General features: G+C 44.3%; 1 protein-coding gene and 1 long non-coding RNA gene across 6 annotated transcripts; one reads left to right on the top strand and one right to left on the bottom strand.

Annotated features, from left to right (window-relative positions):
* Positions 1-1,618: 1,618 nt before the first annotated feature.
* LOC120699619 lies at positions 1,619-13,615 on the top strand. Of its 5 annotated transcripts, XM_039983625.1 has the most exons (6): positions 1,619-1,849; positions 1,996-2,167; positions 2,265-2,357; positions 7,013-7,090; positions 11,739-11,931; positions 13,046-13,615. In XM_039983625.1, the coding sequence occupies exons 2-6, from the start codon at positions 2,078-2,080 to the stop codon at positions 13,174-13,176; spliced, it is 585 nt and encodes a 194-aa protein (XP_039839559.1). In that variant the 5' UTR covers positions 1,619-1,849; positions 1,996-2,077; the 3' UTR covers positions 13,177-13,615. The 5 variants fall into 5 exon arrangements, with proteins under 5 accessions (XP_039839559.1, XP_039839561.1, XP_039839564.1 ...); XM_039983629.1 differs by lacking the exons at positions 1,619-1,849; positions 1,996-2,167; positions 2,265-2,357; positions 7,013-7,090 and adding exons at positions 5,752-5,950; positions 6,463-6,511; positions 6,675-6,854; XM_039983628.1 differs by lacking the exons at positions 1,619-1,849; positions 1,996-2,167; positions 2,265-2,357; positions 7,013-7,090 and adding exons at positions 5,752-5,950; positions 6,463-6,511; positions 6,657-6,854.
* Positions 9,309-10,120, bottom strand: LOC120699620. The gene is made up of 2 exons (XR_005685512.1): positions 10,055-10,120; positions 9,309-9,514 (listed from the first exon to the last, which is right to left on the bottom strand). It is a non-coding gene; the product is annotated as an uncharacterized LOC120699620 (long non-coding RNA).
* Positions 13,616-13,959: the final 344 nt, after the last annotated feature.

The following is a 13,959-nucleotide window of genomic DNA, read 5'->3' as shown; positions in this document are numbered from 1 at the left end:
GTCTTTTTTCTTTAGCCTCTAAGGGACTTTTAGCCCAAAAAAACCCCACCTATTTGTTTTTAAGTCCCATAAAACAAACAGGGTCTAAAAACATCTTCGAGAGCCCTTCTAAAATCTACTCTCTAAATGCATTTGAGTAAAAATTATTTTCTACATCTTTGCACTTTAGAGCATCTTCAAGAGCTCTTGTATCTATGAATAGCTAAAATTTTAATATAGTTATTATGTAAAACGAAATAGCTAGCGAAAAAGAATAAAATCTAACAGCTTTTTCAAAATTCAAAAAGAGATGGCTAGCGCTCAACGCTAGCCAAAGATGCCCAACTGTATCCCTGGATAGAAGACGAGATAGATAGAGTTTTTGTTGGATGGGTTTTTTTGTCTTACTTTTTGTTTTTTAGCTAATTCACCCAAGATACGAGAGCTTTTAGAGTTGCTCTTACAACAGCTTTTCTATATCTTGTATGTAGTTTAGAGAGTCATTCTGGTTCTCTATCTTTGACTAGCGAGAAATCCGGAACAGAGAATGTCTATATTTAGATATTCAATTGAAAAGACCGTTGGAGGGCATTTTCTCACTAAAATCTTTGTAAATTCAGAAAGATATAGGGAGTCTCTTGCAGATGCTCGAGGGACCATACTTGGGGTACCCGTGATACTTGCCCCTGACAATATCTAATGCACTTATTTTTATTTTATTTTATAGCATATTGCACTGAAAAGTCTAAACTTTAGGATAACACTTATGCCTAATTGTTAATCCATTGTTCCTATCGGTATCTATGCGTTATTATAGATATAATAATATTAGATAGATTAAAATAAGGTCCACATGAACATGGTTTTTTTCCTGAATTGGACTAGATTACATCACATTAATACATGAGGAAACCTAAGCATTTCTTCCTCGCAAAAGAATATTGCTACAAAATGGTAAAGCGCTGAATATGTTTGTCTTGGAACACTACCAAAAATACAACGAACTGCAGGGCTAGAAATACAATATCGATCTGTCCCTTTTTATTTGTTATTTTTGGTGTGCGTTCCACAAGTTTAACTCGATTTGTAAAAAATACGTGCAATATTTATATTTTTTAAAATAAATTTGTTAAAATACTATATTAAAAGATCTATCTAATGATATCAATTATGTATTATAAATATTAATATATTTTTATATAAAATTAATCAAAGTCATTTCTGGGGAAGCGAGAACGACAATTATTTAGGGATTGAGAGAGTATATTTTATATGTTCTACTATTCTGATATGAATCTCCTCTGCATAAACTCATTTAGAAATAAAAAAACTAAGAAAACAGCTAAACATTAGGTGCAATGGTTCTAAAATACAAAGTGAGAAATCCAAACACAAAAACTCACGCGAAAAGAACCCTAAAATAACACTTCGTGACCAAAGCGACATACCAAATTAACATTTCTTATTAAAATAACTACGAAAGTGAAAAAAAGAAAAAGAGATACTATGTGAGAGGGAAATACACTTTTCTATTTAGCGTTATTTAAATTTAAACTGAAATACACTTTTCTTCTTCATTCTGAAAGTGAAATGAAAATAAAAGAAAGGAAACGAAGGTGGAAGTGCGTGTTCCCATCCCAGCTAGGCATAGGGCCTCGCGCTGCCATTTGCCATCCAGTCCAGTCCCGCGGGCACGGGCACCACCACTATTACTAGCTCCCGACGCGTCGCCGCCGACCGCATAACCACCGGCGAGGCCGCGCCCTCCCCTTCTCCATCCCGGCCGGATCCTCTACCCGCCGTGCGCCCTCTGTGGGTCCAGTGGGGTGCAGAGATCCGTTCGCGCGAGGTCTGGTCCCTTCTTGGGTTGGTAAGCAACCCTGACTCACTTTCTTGGATGGATTCCTCCCAATCTATCCCGGATTCCTCTTCCTGCCCACTCGGTACTGGCTCGGGGTTTTCGTGCTGCGTGGTGCGCTGCTAATCCGATCCGTCCATCCATGGCTCCTCGATTAGGGGGGTCTTCTTCTCCACCGGGCGAGATCGGCACTGGCTGGCATTGACTAGAGCACTCCATGGCGCCTGATTTGGGTGCGCCATGGCCCAGCCGAGGTCTGCTTCTGGGAAGAAGGAGGTGGGCCGGGGACGATCGCCGGAGCCGTTGGATTTCTTCATCTGGACTGTTGAGGTGCTCATCTGGGTTTCCCCTCCTTAGTTTTGACTGCTACGAATACTAGTTTTTCATAAATTACCGGTTTTTAATTTCGTGCGTTGCTGCTGTGTAGGCTATAGTTGGGGAAAAAATAGCTAGGAGATTCAGGAATGCGGAATCTGTCATATCGCGTTCTCCCTTTGATGATCCTTGTCTTCAGATTTTGCTTCTGCTCTGGAGTAGAGAGTTACGAAATCCTATGTTTTAACCTGATTGATTTTAAAACATATTCAAGGGGATGTAGTGATGTTGCTAGCTTTAAATTGCCATTCAGGTTAGGTATTTGAGAAATTTATGGCGTAGTTTCTTAAGAAAAGTCTTATGTGCTGCTGCTGCTGACTAGTGGGGGCATTGATGTTTCAGTTATTGAATTGCTGTTTTCCCATGCAGTTCCTATTTGTTACTGTAAGGATCACGGGGTGTCTGACCCTAGAGGGGAGGGGGTGAATAGGGTCGCTAATCGCTTTCTATCTTAGGGCTCAATTTATTTGCATGAGATAAACCTAACACGTCCTACACATGCTAGTTATGACTAAGGTTTATCTGTGCTATTCTCTACTTACCCCTAAAAGACTTGCAACCTATAACCAATCCTAATCAAACTAACTAGAAAAGTAAAGGCACGCAAGATATAGTAAATGCGGAAACGTAATACGGTAAGTAAAGAGGTAAGTGAGAGAATATGCAAACTCCCGTGAAGACACCAAGACACACGATTTAACGTGGTTCGGTTAGGACACCAAGTCTCTCACTACGTCCACGGCCACTTATCCAACAAGAACAAGGGTGATGCCAAGTCTCTTCGCTTGATCACCGTCTTGCGTTCGCCACCAAGGCTTCCGGCAAGCAAAGGCTAAGTGGCGCCAAGTCACCAAGACAAGGCCACCGCCACCATCTCTCTCAAAGCGTCACCAATGGCACCGTCTTCACTATTGGAGCTTCTCACCAAGAGGGATCTCCTTCCCCGCATAAAATGTCGTTGCCTCTCCACACCAAATCGGAGGGTCACACGACGAGTACACAATTGCTTGCCGCAGCAAAACTTTGCTCAAGGGAGCTCTCGCAAGAACTAATCCCTATACAAGTGCACAAAGCACTCTCTCAAAGCTTCTCACAAGCTAGATATGACACTAAAGCTTTGCTATGATGGTTGGATATGTTAGTTTGTTTGGGCAACACTTCCTTCAACTTTTCTGGCGTCCAACCATATGCAGCAACCGGCCTTGGGGGGTATATATAGCCCCCACACCCCAAAAGAGTCGTTGGAAAAGTGGCTGACAAAAAGCGCTATCACGGGTTAAACCGATGATCCACTTTGTGTCATCACCGGTTTAACCGGTGAGCACCTTTTTCCAACTAGCCGTTATACTTCAACGGCTACCTTAATCAACCGACATAATCAACCGGTGAATGTATTTTTATCGCCGGTTTAACCGGTGCATGTAACTGTCCCAGAGTTCCCGAAAACCAACTCTCTGGACAATTACACCGACGTTCACTTTGCCTTGATCGCCGGTTTAACCGGTGCCCGTAAAACTCCTGCTGCTTCTTCGGCCTCCAAGTCCATTACACCGGTGAGTGTAAAACACCCAACGCCGGTTAATCCGGTGCCAAACCCTAGCTCGCAGCTTCTGTGTTCATTGCACCGATGAGTGCAATTTGCTCATCATCGGTTTAACCGGTGATAGTAAATTGTCTTCGTTTTGATCTTTGCGACTTGGATTTCTTCACGGTCTCTTCAATTTTTGTCCTTTGGACCGAAGAGGTTTCAGGGCCCTGTCTTGAGACCCACGAGGGGCGGCTCCCCCTCGACCCCCGTCCGATAATCAGTTAGCGGAACCACCGTAGGTGCGGCCCTTCGGGCCTAGCTACGCCTATCATCTCTTTGTCATCATTTGAACCTAAAAGCTTGAGAATGGTCATCTTAATAATTATATTAGTCCAAGTGTTGTGTTGTCTATATCAATCACCAAAACATTATATTGAAATATGGCATGAGAGACCATTTTCGCTACAGTTACATTTATGAATTTTGTTTGTATCTTCTGCACTCCCAGACACTCAACTCTTTATTCACCATAACTTAGTACAACATAAGACTGTTGCACTCTTTATTTGGCTACGTTACCATAACACTAGTACATTACATGGCAACCTTGTCATCTCCTACTTGAGACCTCTTTTTGCTATGGTATGGCAAGAGGGGAGTGAAGCACTCCTATTTATAGGATTTCATGGTTCATATGGTTTTGCCATGTGTCTATTTTCTGCACACCTTTTTACAAAATATCTATTTCTATAATTTTTTTCATACTTATCTAACCATATAAATATCTAATTTTTAGAGTATTTCATATTTCATCATGAAGCATGGTAACCATGGTTCATATGTACTATCTAATCTTCTAGAAACTTCTTACAATCATGCATTTCTACTTCAACACCATGCATAAATCTATGAGTAAGTAGGCTGTTGTCTCGGACATTTCAGATGATCTCATCCGTCGGCGGCTAAATTCACAATAGCGTTGGGGAAAAACACACCTCCTGTCTTAGAAGCTCCGACAGCCCCATGTGTTCATGTCAATTTTGCTGCCCTTTAGAATTCTCTGTCTACATGTGGAGCATTTTAAAGTCTACTGCTTAGGGACAATCACAAATATATAGTGGTTCTTTCATTTTGCAGTGATCAAGACATGCTTAATTTTTGAAACAAGATAGCTGCATGTATTAACCAGCTAATCTTTACTTTTTTAGTCCCAAGTGAACTTGATTCATATGGTCCATTGTGGAGTGATCTTGTTTTGCAGTAAGCTAACTTCTATATTGTGCTATTTTTCTAATGCTATGTGAACATATGATCTCTGAACAGAGGTAAGCTCGGTGATTGGATAAGCTCGGCGATGGACTGATGAATGCTTGTTTCAGATCTCTGCTTGTGTTTGTAATGGCTTCTTCACCTAGCTGTTTGCCTGCTCCAGTGGCCATTATAAAGTTACGCTGAGTGTAATTTTTGGTTTTTGGTGTTGACAGAAGCTATGGTAGTTATAAATATGTAACGAAGATTATTGACACTCATAGAGAGAATTTGTTTCACCCGTAGCAATGTACAATCACATACTCAGTAAAGTTAAAACTAAGCATAGATTCGAGTCCTTGTACATAGCTCTGCGTACAACACATGCATATACTTTACACTTTGGATTACTCTCAATTTATTCAATCCAAACAAAACCATATTGCCAAATGGAATCAAGCCAACAGTTTACGCGCGCACTACAGTCGTCGATGATAGAGTCAGGGGAGTGCATTTCCCGGCCCCTGCACGAGGCCACGAGCACGAGCGCGCGCGTACGACGGTCAACTCTATCCCCAGGCGGGCAGGCCAGCTCCACCACACCAGGCCACCACCGCGGCCGACGGGGCCCACACAGCCTCACCGCACCGCGTCGCCCACCGGTCAAACCAGTCGCCCGCCCCGCCCCTCACCGCCCACAGCCGGTCTTCATCTCCGCCGCCCTGGCCCCTGGAGCTGGGCCCCACCCTGGCCTGTCTTTCTTCCCCACGCCCACGCGGGTGCGTCTCGGTTGAACTCCCACTCCCCCAATTCCTCGAATTTTTATATTTTGAAAAAAAAGAAAAGGAGAAGACTCCGCAGCCGCGGCGGAGGGGACCCTCGCCGCCCGCGTCGGTCAGCAGCGGCGGCGATCCTGCGCCGGCTTTAGCACGCCCCGTCGATCCGGCCCGCTTGGCCTCCAGGTGAGCTGCAAGCTTGACCCCTGCTGTTCGGTTGGGCCCCAAATCGCCGGCCGGTTCGTCCCTAGTATGGTAGCTAGGCTGTCTGCGCGCGGATGCGGAGCCCGGCCCCGGGGATGCTCGATTCGGCGGCGGCCGCTCGAGGTCGGCTCCCCTCTCGCCGCTTCCTGTTGAGGTGCGAGAGGGCATGGGGGCATGCGCCGCGGCTGTTTTTGGCTCGTGGACTGTGCCTGGATGGTTAGGCCCCGATTAGCGAATTTCTGGTACCGATTCCTGCTCTAGGCGTCCCTTCGCTGAGGAATCGAGCTGTGAGGATCACGATAGCATGGAGTGTCGAATCGATCTTTGACTGGTTGAGTAGGAGGAAACTTGTTCCTGCACTAGCGGTTCCCAAGCTTAGATCTAGAGCAGAGACTTTACTTCTTAGTTGGGACACGTGCGGTTTTTTTTCGCTCTATGAGCGTTCAGTCATCAGTATTCTTGTAATTACCGATGGAACATGGTGCTCCTTGCAGGTTGCAACTTAAGGTCTGGGCGTGGAAGGTCTGGTCCCTTCTTGGTTTGGTAAGCAACCCTGGCTCACTTTCTTGGATGTATTCCTCCCAATCCATCCCGGATTCCTCTTCCTGCCCACTCGGTGCTGGCTCGGGGTTTTCGTGCTGCGTGGTGCGCTGCTAACCCGATCCGTCCATCCATGGCTCCTCGATTAGGGGGTCTTCTTCTCCAGCGGGCGAGATCGACACTGGCTGGCATTGACTGGAGCACTGGTGCGCGGTTTCCACTCCAGGACACTTGGGGGGTTTGGTTCGGCTGAACCCCCATGGCCCAGCCGAGGTCTGCTTCTGGGAAGGAGGTGGGCCGGGGACGATCGCCAGAGCCGCTGGATTTCTTCATCTGGACTGTCGAGGTGCTCATCTGGGTTTCCCCTCCTTAGTTTTGACTGCTACGAATGCTAGTTTTTCATAAATTACCGGTTTTTAATTTCGTGCGTTGCTGCTATGTAGGCTTTAGTTGGGGAAAAAATAGCTAGGAGATTTGGGAATGCGGAATCTGTCATGTCGCGTTCTCCCTTTGATGATCCTTGTCTTCAGATTTTGCTTCTGCTCTGGAGTAGAGAGTTACGAAATCCTACGTTTTAACCAGGTTGATTTTAAAACATTTTCAAGGGGATGTAGTGATGTTGCTAGCTTTAAATTGCCATTCAGGTTAGGTATTTGGGAAATTTATGGCGTGGTTTCTTAAGAAAAGTCTTATGTGCTGCTGCTGCTGCTGCTGCTGACTAGTGGGGGCATTGATGTTTCAGTTATTGAATTGCTGTTTTCCCCTGCAGTTCCTATTTGTTACAATTATGAATTTTGTTTGTATCTTCTGCACTCCCGGGTTCTTTTCTGTTAATGACTTTGGATTTTGGCCATTAGAGCATATCTGGTTTAATCCTGTAAACCAACAGCTTGCTTATTGTGAGCTTTTTCTGTACTTTGTACAAGTGTGATGATGCTATGTGAAGTTCAGTTAACTGATACACCTTTCACCTTTGTTTCCTATGCTAATATGCTTATCAATTCTTTACTAATCTGGGTTAAAATGCATTCTTGATTTCTTTTTGTCATGATGTGGTGCAAACTCTGTTTTCCAAGCTATGCATTATTGATGTTTGTTAAAAGTCTGCCTTTCTGCTGACCCTTTCTTTTGTGCCTTTAAGACACTAGTAAGTTGGCACGTGCTAATGCTACGGACACAAAAAAAAAAAACACATGTAATATGTAGACTTAGCGCGCTTCCATATATATCATGTAAACAAAACACCAAAGAAAGTGAAATGCCATACTGAATTCAGAAGCCATACAGATCAACTTCAAAATAATTCGTACATGCTAATTAATTCAACGAAATTCAGAAACACCTGATGAGATTCACAAACTAAATGAATCCCTCACTGTCCCCGAGCAAGTACCTAAGTCAGGAAGCAACAAAGCGAATGTATAGTTAGAGGATATTAATATTCAAAAGGAAAACCACTTCCATCCAAAAAGCGATTTTGGCAAATTCAGGAACTGATATAGCAGGAAACATGAACTCCAATAAGCACACACAAAGCAAAAGCTCTTCATCAGAGCAAAACCTCCACTTGTATTCATATATTAAAGCATGGGGATTATATAATTATAAATAAATAACCACTTGGAATTGTTAGGGGAATGAAAATAAGTTTTAGGGAGCTGGCCACTAACATCATGGCTCTAATAAAAGAACTAGTACAAACATAATTTGGGGGCTCATATAGCCCAATGATGGAAACTACCACATTCTCAAAACAAACTACCACATATTTTTTTTAAAGCATCTGTGTGTATTTCACATGAAAAGATACAATGCTCATAACCAGTACTTAATCAGTAAGCAGCAATAAAAATGATGTCCGCAAACAAAAGAGAATCCATAACTTACATCCAACGGCACTCCTGCCTGATGGGTAAGGAGTTGAAAATATCAGCAACAAGCACTGATACTTAATGCAAAGTTCGTAGTGACAGGTCAGTGAGAAGCTACCATGGGATTTTGTTTTCATGTATATGGCTGACTGATGGTGTATTAGAACATCTCCTTCAGGAAATGCAGCTTAAGCATGATAACATTTTAGACCCATAAACATAGGTTTGGAAACTCTATGCAACTATTAACATATTTAAAATCGACTTCAGGTCATTATTGATCAACTAAAATGTAGCTCACAGATGGTCACTCCCATAAGAGAATGCACCTGCCCGACCTTGCCGCGGCATTATTATAACATTTTTCGGAGGAGAAATATTTTCACTAATATATTATCCAAAGCCTTCCAATTTTTTCCATTCAGTCCAGCTTATTCAAGAACAGGAACAAGAACCAATTTTGAAAGTAAAGCAAAGTCTTTTTAGTCAATGTCCTGGTTCTTTGCATTTTAGTTATTGCCAGCCTTGACAACTCAAGAAAAATTGCCATATGAGATTTGATGTGCATATCAGTAAAAATGTAAATTCAAACTGTGGTTGGAAAAAGGAAACTAAATTGAGCTTACGGTTTATTTACTCCTCATTTCCTTGTTTTATGCATTGAAATGATTCTTATTGACGGAAGAGGACACAGGTGAGGAGGTACACGGCGACGGCGCTGCGGTACATCCAGGAGGACGAGGATGTTGCAAGAATTTGTGCAACACTACCCTCGCCGTCACCTATAAAATAATCATAATTTAATGATGTTGCAAGAATTTGTGAAAGCAAACCCCAACAATAATGTTTGACATGCTATAGAAATAACAACCTTGCGAGTTCTGAAAAAAATCATTGTTGTCTTTATCTAGATAATAGCCATAAGCATATGTTGAGTAGTATGGAATTTGAAAGAACATATGTGTACATATGTCTTGAAACTTAAGCAGAATGCAAGGAAATGACGTGATCTACAAATTAAAAGACATACAGACTTTTCAAATTCCGCCTCGCTCCGTGCTGCATCCTCAAGGTTAAATGGAAGGGTCGGGATAGCCCTGTTGATGCAATAGTTCTTCCTCACTTGGATCTCAACCTGCGAATTGTATCCAACATGTTTATGTTAATTTTACTTAATAGCATGGTGACAGAAGATGAAACTGGCGATAGTGAGGATCATTTAGAATAAAAACTAACAGGTATTTCCTAAAGAGCTGCTAACATTTTGATGTTTGTGCCCTAGGAATATAAATTCTAATATCTGTGTATGAAGCAATAGAAAGAACAGTTTAAATATGTATGTGTTGGTAACCAGATTTCTCGTTATGCCTTCAAGATGAACTTGTCTGATTCAGTATCCTAGGCTGATGATTACAAGTTTAGCATGCAGATGCTTGTGGTTACTGAAGGGCTACTTTGCAGAGGCTTTGAGACTCTAATCTGAAGTTCTGAACTGCGCCTTCATAGTGACAACACACAATTATTCAGCATGTAAGTAGGTAGAACACACACACACAATCTACCGCGGATGAATAATCGGTGCGGTTTGATTGGTAGCTGGTGATGACGTACATCAAAGTATCATGCATGAATGAATCCAAACTCAAAAGGAATCGGTGCAAGCAACAAGTCAAACCTGATGGGTGGTGGATACGTGGGGCTCCTTGGGGAAGGAGACGGCGCCCTCGACGTCGACCACGGATCGGACTCCCTGGTGAGTGACTTGGCGAACGCCACCATTTGCGCGCTGCCGCCGGCACCGGCGGCGATCACGCACTGCACGGAGCTCATGCCCTTGCGCAGCACCACGAACGCCATCCTGCCCAGGGAGCGGATGTCCTGCGTGACCCAGCAGACTGCCGAGGTGCCCCGCTCCCGATCCGCAGCCGCGGGCCCCTGACCTGGAAGCCATGCCCACGACCTGTAGGGTTTGGCAGGTCGGGGCCTGCTGCGTGCCGCCGCGGCGCGTGGAGCTCCGATAGCCGGAGGGAGAGGCAGGGTGGATTTCGGCATCTATCTGCGGCGGCAGAGAAGACGATGGGCGGCGACGTGCGGGCCGCAGTCTCTGGGCGCAGTGCGCCCCCTCATCCAACTACCGCTGCGGCTCGACCTCCCTCTCTCCGTGGCTGGCCTCCATGGCGTCGAGTCCCTGCCGCTGCTCCGCCCCGCCCCGCCGCAGCGAGGAGGCGGTGGAAGGAGCGCGGAGGCCGCGAGGAGCGCAGGAGGACACTGGAGGAGGGGCACAGGGGGCTTGGCCGGCCTCGAGCTCGGTCAACCTCGGGCTCGCCAGGTCTGCTCGCCTGTGAGCTCGGCCGGCGTCGAGCTCGCCGGCCTCGGGTGGATCTGCGGCGGCGGAGGCCCGCCCGGCGGGCCTCCTTCTCCCTCTCCTCTTCCTGCTCGCCTCCTCCGTCTGCCGTGACCTCCGCCGGCCTCGTTCGGATCGGCGGCGACGGATCTCGGCGGCGGTTCCCGGGCCGCAGTTGCTGGGCGCAGTGCGCGCCCCCTCATCTGACTACCGCTGCCGGATCGGGAGAAAAATAAAGCAAAAGGAGCCGTGCTTGGGTTTGAACCGCGAGTGATGGGTGTCGTCGCGTGGTGCGCGCGGGAGAGGGAGGCTGGGGGAGCGGGCGGACGCGTCGAGGGGGATGATCCCAGCGATTCTGGCCTTCGATCTAGATTGGACCATCACCGGATGAATCCCAATCGTAGATTTCGATGAAGTTGTAATCCTGGGTACAATTTTTTGAGTGCACAAGAGTTTCGCTCCTCAGCGGGGGACGTTTTGCTGGGTGGGCGCAGCCTAATTCGATCGGTGCCTTAGGGGGTTGACTCTGTGTTGTGATCTGTTTTCAGTGTACCGTCTCAAGTCGAATGATCTAAAGCCTGAAATTCCTTTCTCATTGACTTATTCTTTAGTTTTACGCCAAAGTGTCTTATGCCCAAGTACAAAAAACTCCAGATATGATATTAGCTAGGCCGTGTCCATGACATAAGTGTCATTTATTTTCCTATTTAATTATCTGGTGCCCACATTGTCTCTGCTTTGTTGGGTCCCTTTTTTCATGTATGCATCTTGTTTGTAGTTTTGCACATCTTGTTGCAATTTAGTTCAATCTCATTCTCGAATTTTCGTGCTTGTTTGTTCTAGAATCATGTATTAGGTTAGGCTCTATAATATAGAACCATGTTTGGGCTGGCATAGTACTTTTAGTTTTTTATTTATGACTACAGCAGGTGCAATCCAATGCAAGAGTTCAAGGCAATCTTGTCACCTCAAGATGTTTGATTACTCACCTAATAAGTTTTTTATTTTCTTTCAGGATGTTGGATTATGGCTGGAAGAAATAAACCTTGGTGGCTACAGACAAGTATTTGAAGAAAATGGTGTGAATGGGGAATATCTGGAAAGCTTGTCCATGTTTACTACTGAACAGATTCTGCGGTTTATCAGGCGGTGCCATATGAAATGGGGAGACTTTATCACACTGTGTAAAGAGTTGAGGCGCATTAAAGGTTTGCATAATTCTCTTTCATACTTAGCCTTTCGTACCAAGGAGTCTATTACAGCACGTTTCTTCTACCTAATAACAGTTATGGTGCTCCATTTATACACATTGCCTTTCAGTTCCACTTGACTTTATAACAATGTGTAAAGCAGTCACTAGAATGAATTTCTGGTTTGCTCTCACTGATTCCATCTTTTTAGTATCTGCCAAAGTGACCAAAAAGACTTTATAACAATGTGTAATCTAGCCACTGCTATGAATTTCTGGTTTGCTCTCACTGATTCCATCTTTTTAGGATTTATTACCAAAGTGACCAAAAGAACTTGTCTTAGTTACCAACTTAACGACAAAGGTTTGAGTTAATCATTACAAAAATATGCATAACTACCTCTTGCCTAGAATAGATATCCTAACTCGTTGGCATCAAACGTTCAAGAATTTAACCCATTATTATATGTAAAAGCACATAGACTTATCATGTGGAATGGCAAAAATGATAGTATGGGATTTGCCGCTAAAAAATTCTGTAGCATATAGTTGTAAAAGAATTCTCTAACATGCACATTTCGTGGCTGTACCTAGTACCTACACCTTAAAAACAAGTAAGTCGGGCAGGGGGATATATTGTTCAAAGGTTAGGTAGGCCTCGGCATCATTCACGCCAAGCATACAGTGCGCCTACCTTGTTATGGACTGTTCTTTTAAAAATGTTGACTCATTGATAACATTGATGCACCAGCACTTCGAGAATAATAAGAGGGAGACTGAAAGGAAATAGGGTGCACGATTGACACTACTCTTTTGGTTTATTCTGTTTTGGTATTACTGTCAGTCTAATGTTGTTAGCATAGCGACTAGTAAGATGTGAGTTATAAATATACTGCTGAATATCGGGTATGTTTGCCATGAACTCTAGGCAGCCCTATAGACCCCTGTTGACAGGGCTCCAACAACAGCTCCATCAGCGGCTTATAAGATGGAGCTGTTCTTTTTTGTAGTTTTGAGATGTCAAGCTTATGATTAAGATATCAAAGCTTATATAATGTAATCTTTGAAACACTGTGCCTGAACTATGAATAATGCTTTATTTGAGTCCTGCTAACTGTTAAATCAACATCCAGTCGCCTGCCTGAAGGGTGAGCAAGAAGTCCGGCGGCCATGGTGGGCACCATCATGCCTCTCTGTGGTGTTTGTGAGGGCGGCCAAGCAGAACAGGAAGTCTCGGGTTGTCTCCTTGAAGCTGGAACCCTGATGCTCGTGAAGCACCTTGAATCATGGCCTGCACTCTTCTCCTCGAGCTCCATTGCGGGGAGCCTGCGCGCACACCATCGTGCGCTAGTTCTAAGTGGTCCAAGAGCTGTTTTGGCGTGAGAGCAATATGCTCTACTATGTACAACTAGTCTCGTATCCTCTGCTGTTCTTCATATATAGGTTTGGAATAGTAACCTGATGTAGACAGAGAAAGAAACATATGTTGTGCAGATGGTCCCGGTAAGATCTGCTGCCTAAGTTTTTTCCTGAGTTGTTATGCATTTGCAGCGCTAAGAATTGGCCTGGATCTTCGTTACTAGATTTGCAGTCCTGATATTGCCGAGGGTTTTTCTATGTTACTTAGAAAATCATTATCGTAGGCAAAATGCATTGTACGTATGAGATGAAACAATTTAGTTATAAAAAAAAGTTTTTCTACAGTTCTATAAGGAAATTCAGATAACAAGTGCCCCAACATGCCACTGAGGGAGGCCATGGATGACTTGTATTTGGCGACTTGGCGTACCTTATCCGTTAACTTGGGATCTCCTGGACACTCATCTCCTAAAAAAAAACTAAGAAATGGCAATGCCAATCGGCCTATGCCATGCCGTAGCAGCACTGAGCTCAATCGGATCTTGGGAACAAAATGCGAAAAGCATCGCATTTTAACTCTTGTAAGTAGCGCGTATGTCCAATATCGGTTCAATATGCGATCTTTGGTCATTTTTAACCAATGCATCTACATTTTTTGTGTCGAAAGATTGCATGGATAGGGTGTTGC

Source organism: Panicum virgatum, chromosome 3K, assembly GCF_016808335.1.
Source record: "Panicum virgatum strain AP13 chromosome 3K, P.virgatum_v5, whole genome shotgun sequence".
Taxonomy (NCBI): domain Eukaryota; kingdom Viridiplantae; phylum Streptophyta; class Magnoliopsida; order Poales; family Poaceae; genus Panicum; species Panicum virgatum.
Note: the sequence above shows the minus strand (reverse complement) of the source record. Positions and strands in the feature narration are given on the sequence as shown.

Bases quoted from the DNA above. Each gene is read 5' to 3' on its own strand.
- LOC120699619 (XM_039983625.1), top strand. From the start codon at position 2,078: ATGGCCCAGCCGAGGTCTGCTTCTGGGAAGAAGGAGGTGGGCCGGGGA. The intron at 2,168-2,264 runs GTGCTCATCTGG...GCTGCTGTGTAG, and splicing joins TCTTCATCTGGACTGTTGAG to GCTATAGTTGGGGAAAAAAT. The intron at 11,932-13,045 runs GTTTGCATAATT...ATCAACATCCAG, and splicing joins AGAGTTGAGGCGCATTAAAG to TCGCCTGCCTGAAGGGTGAG.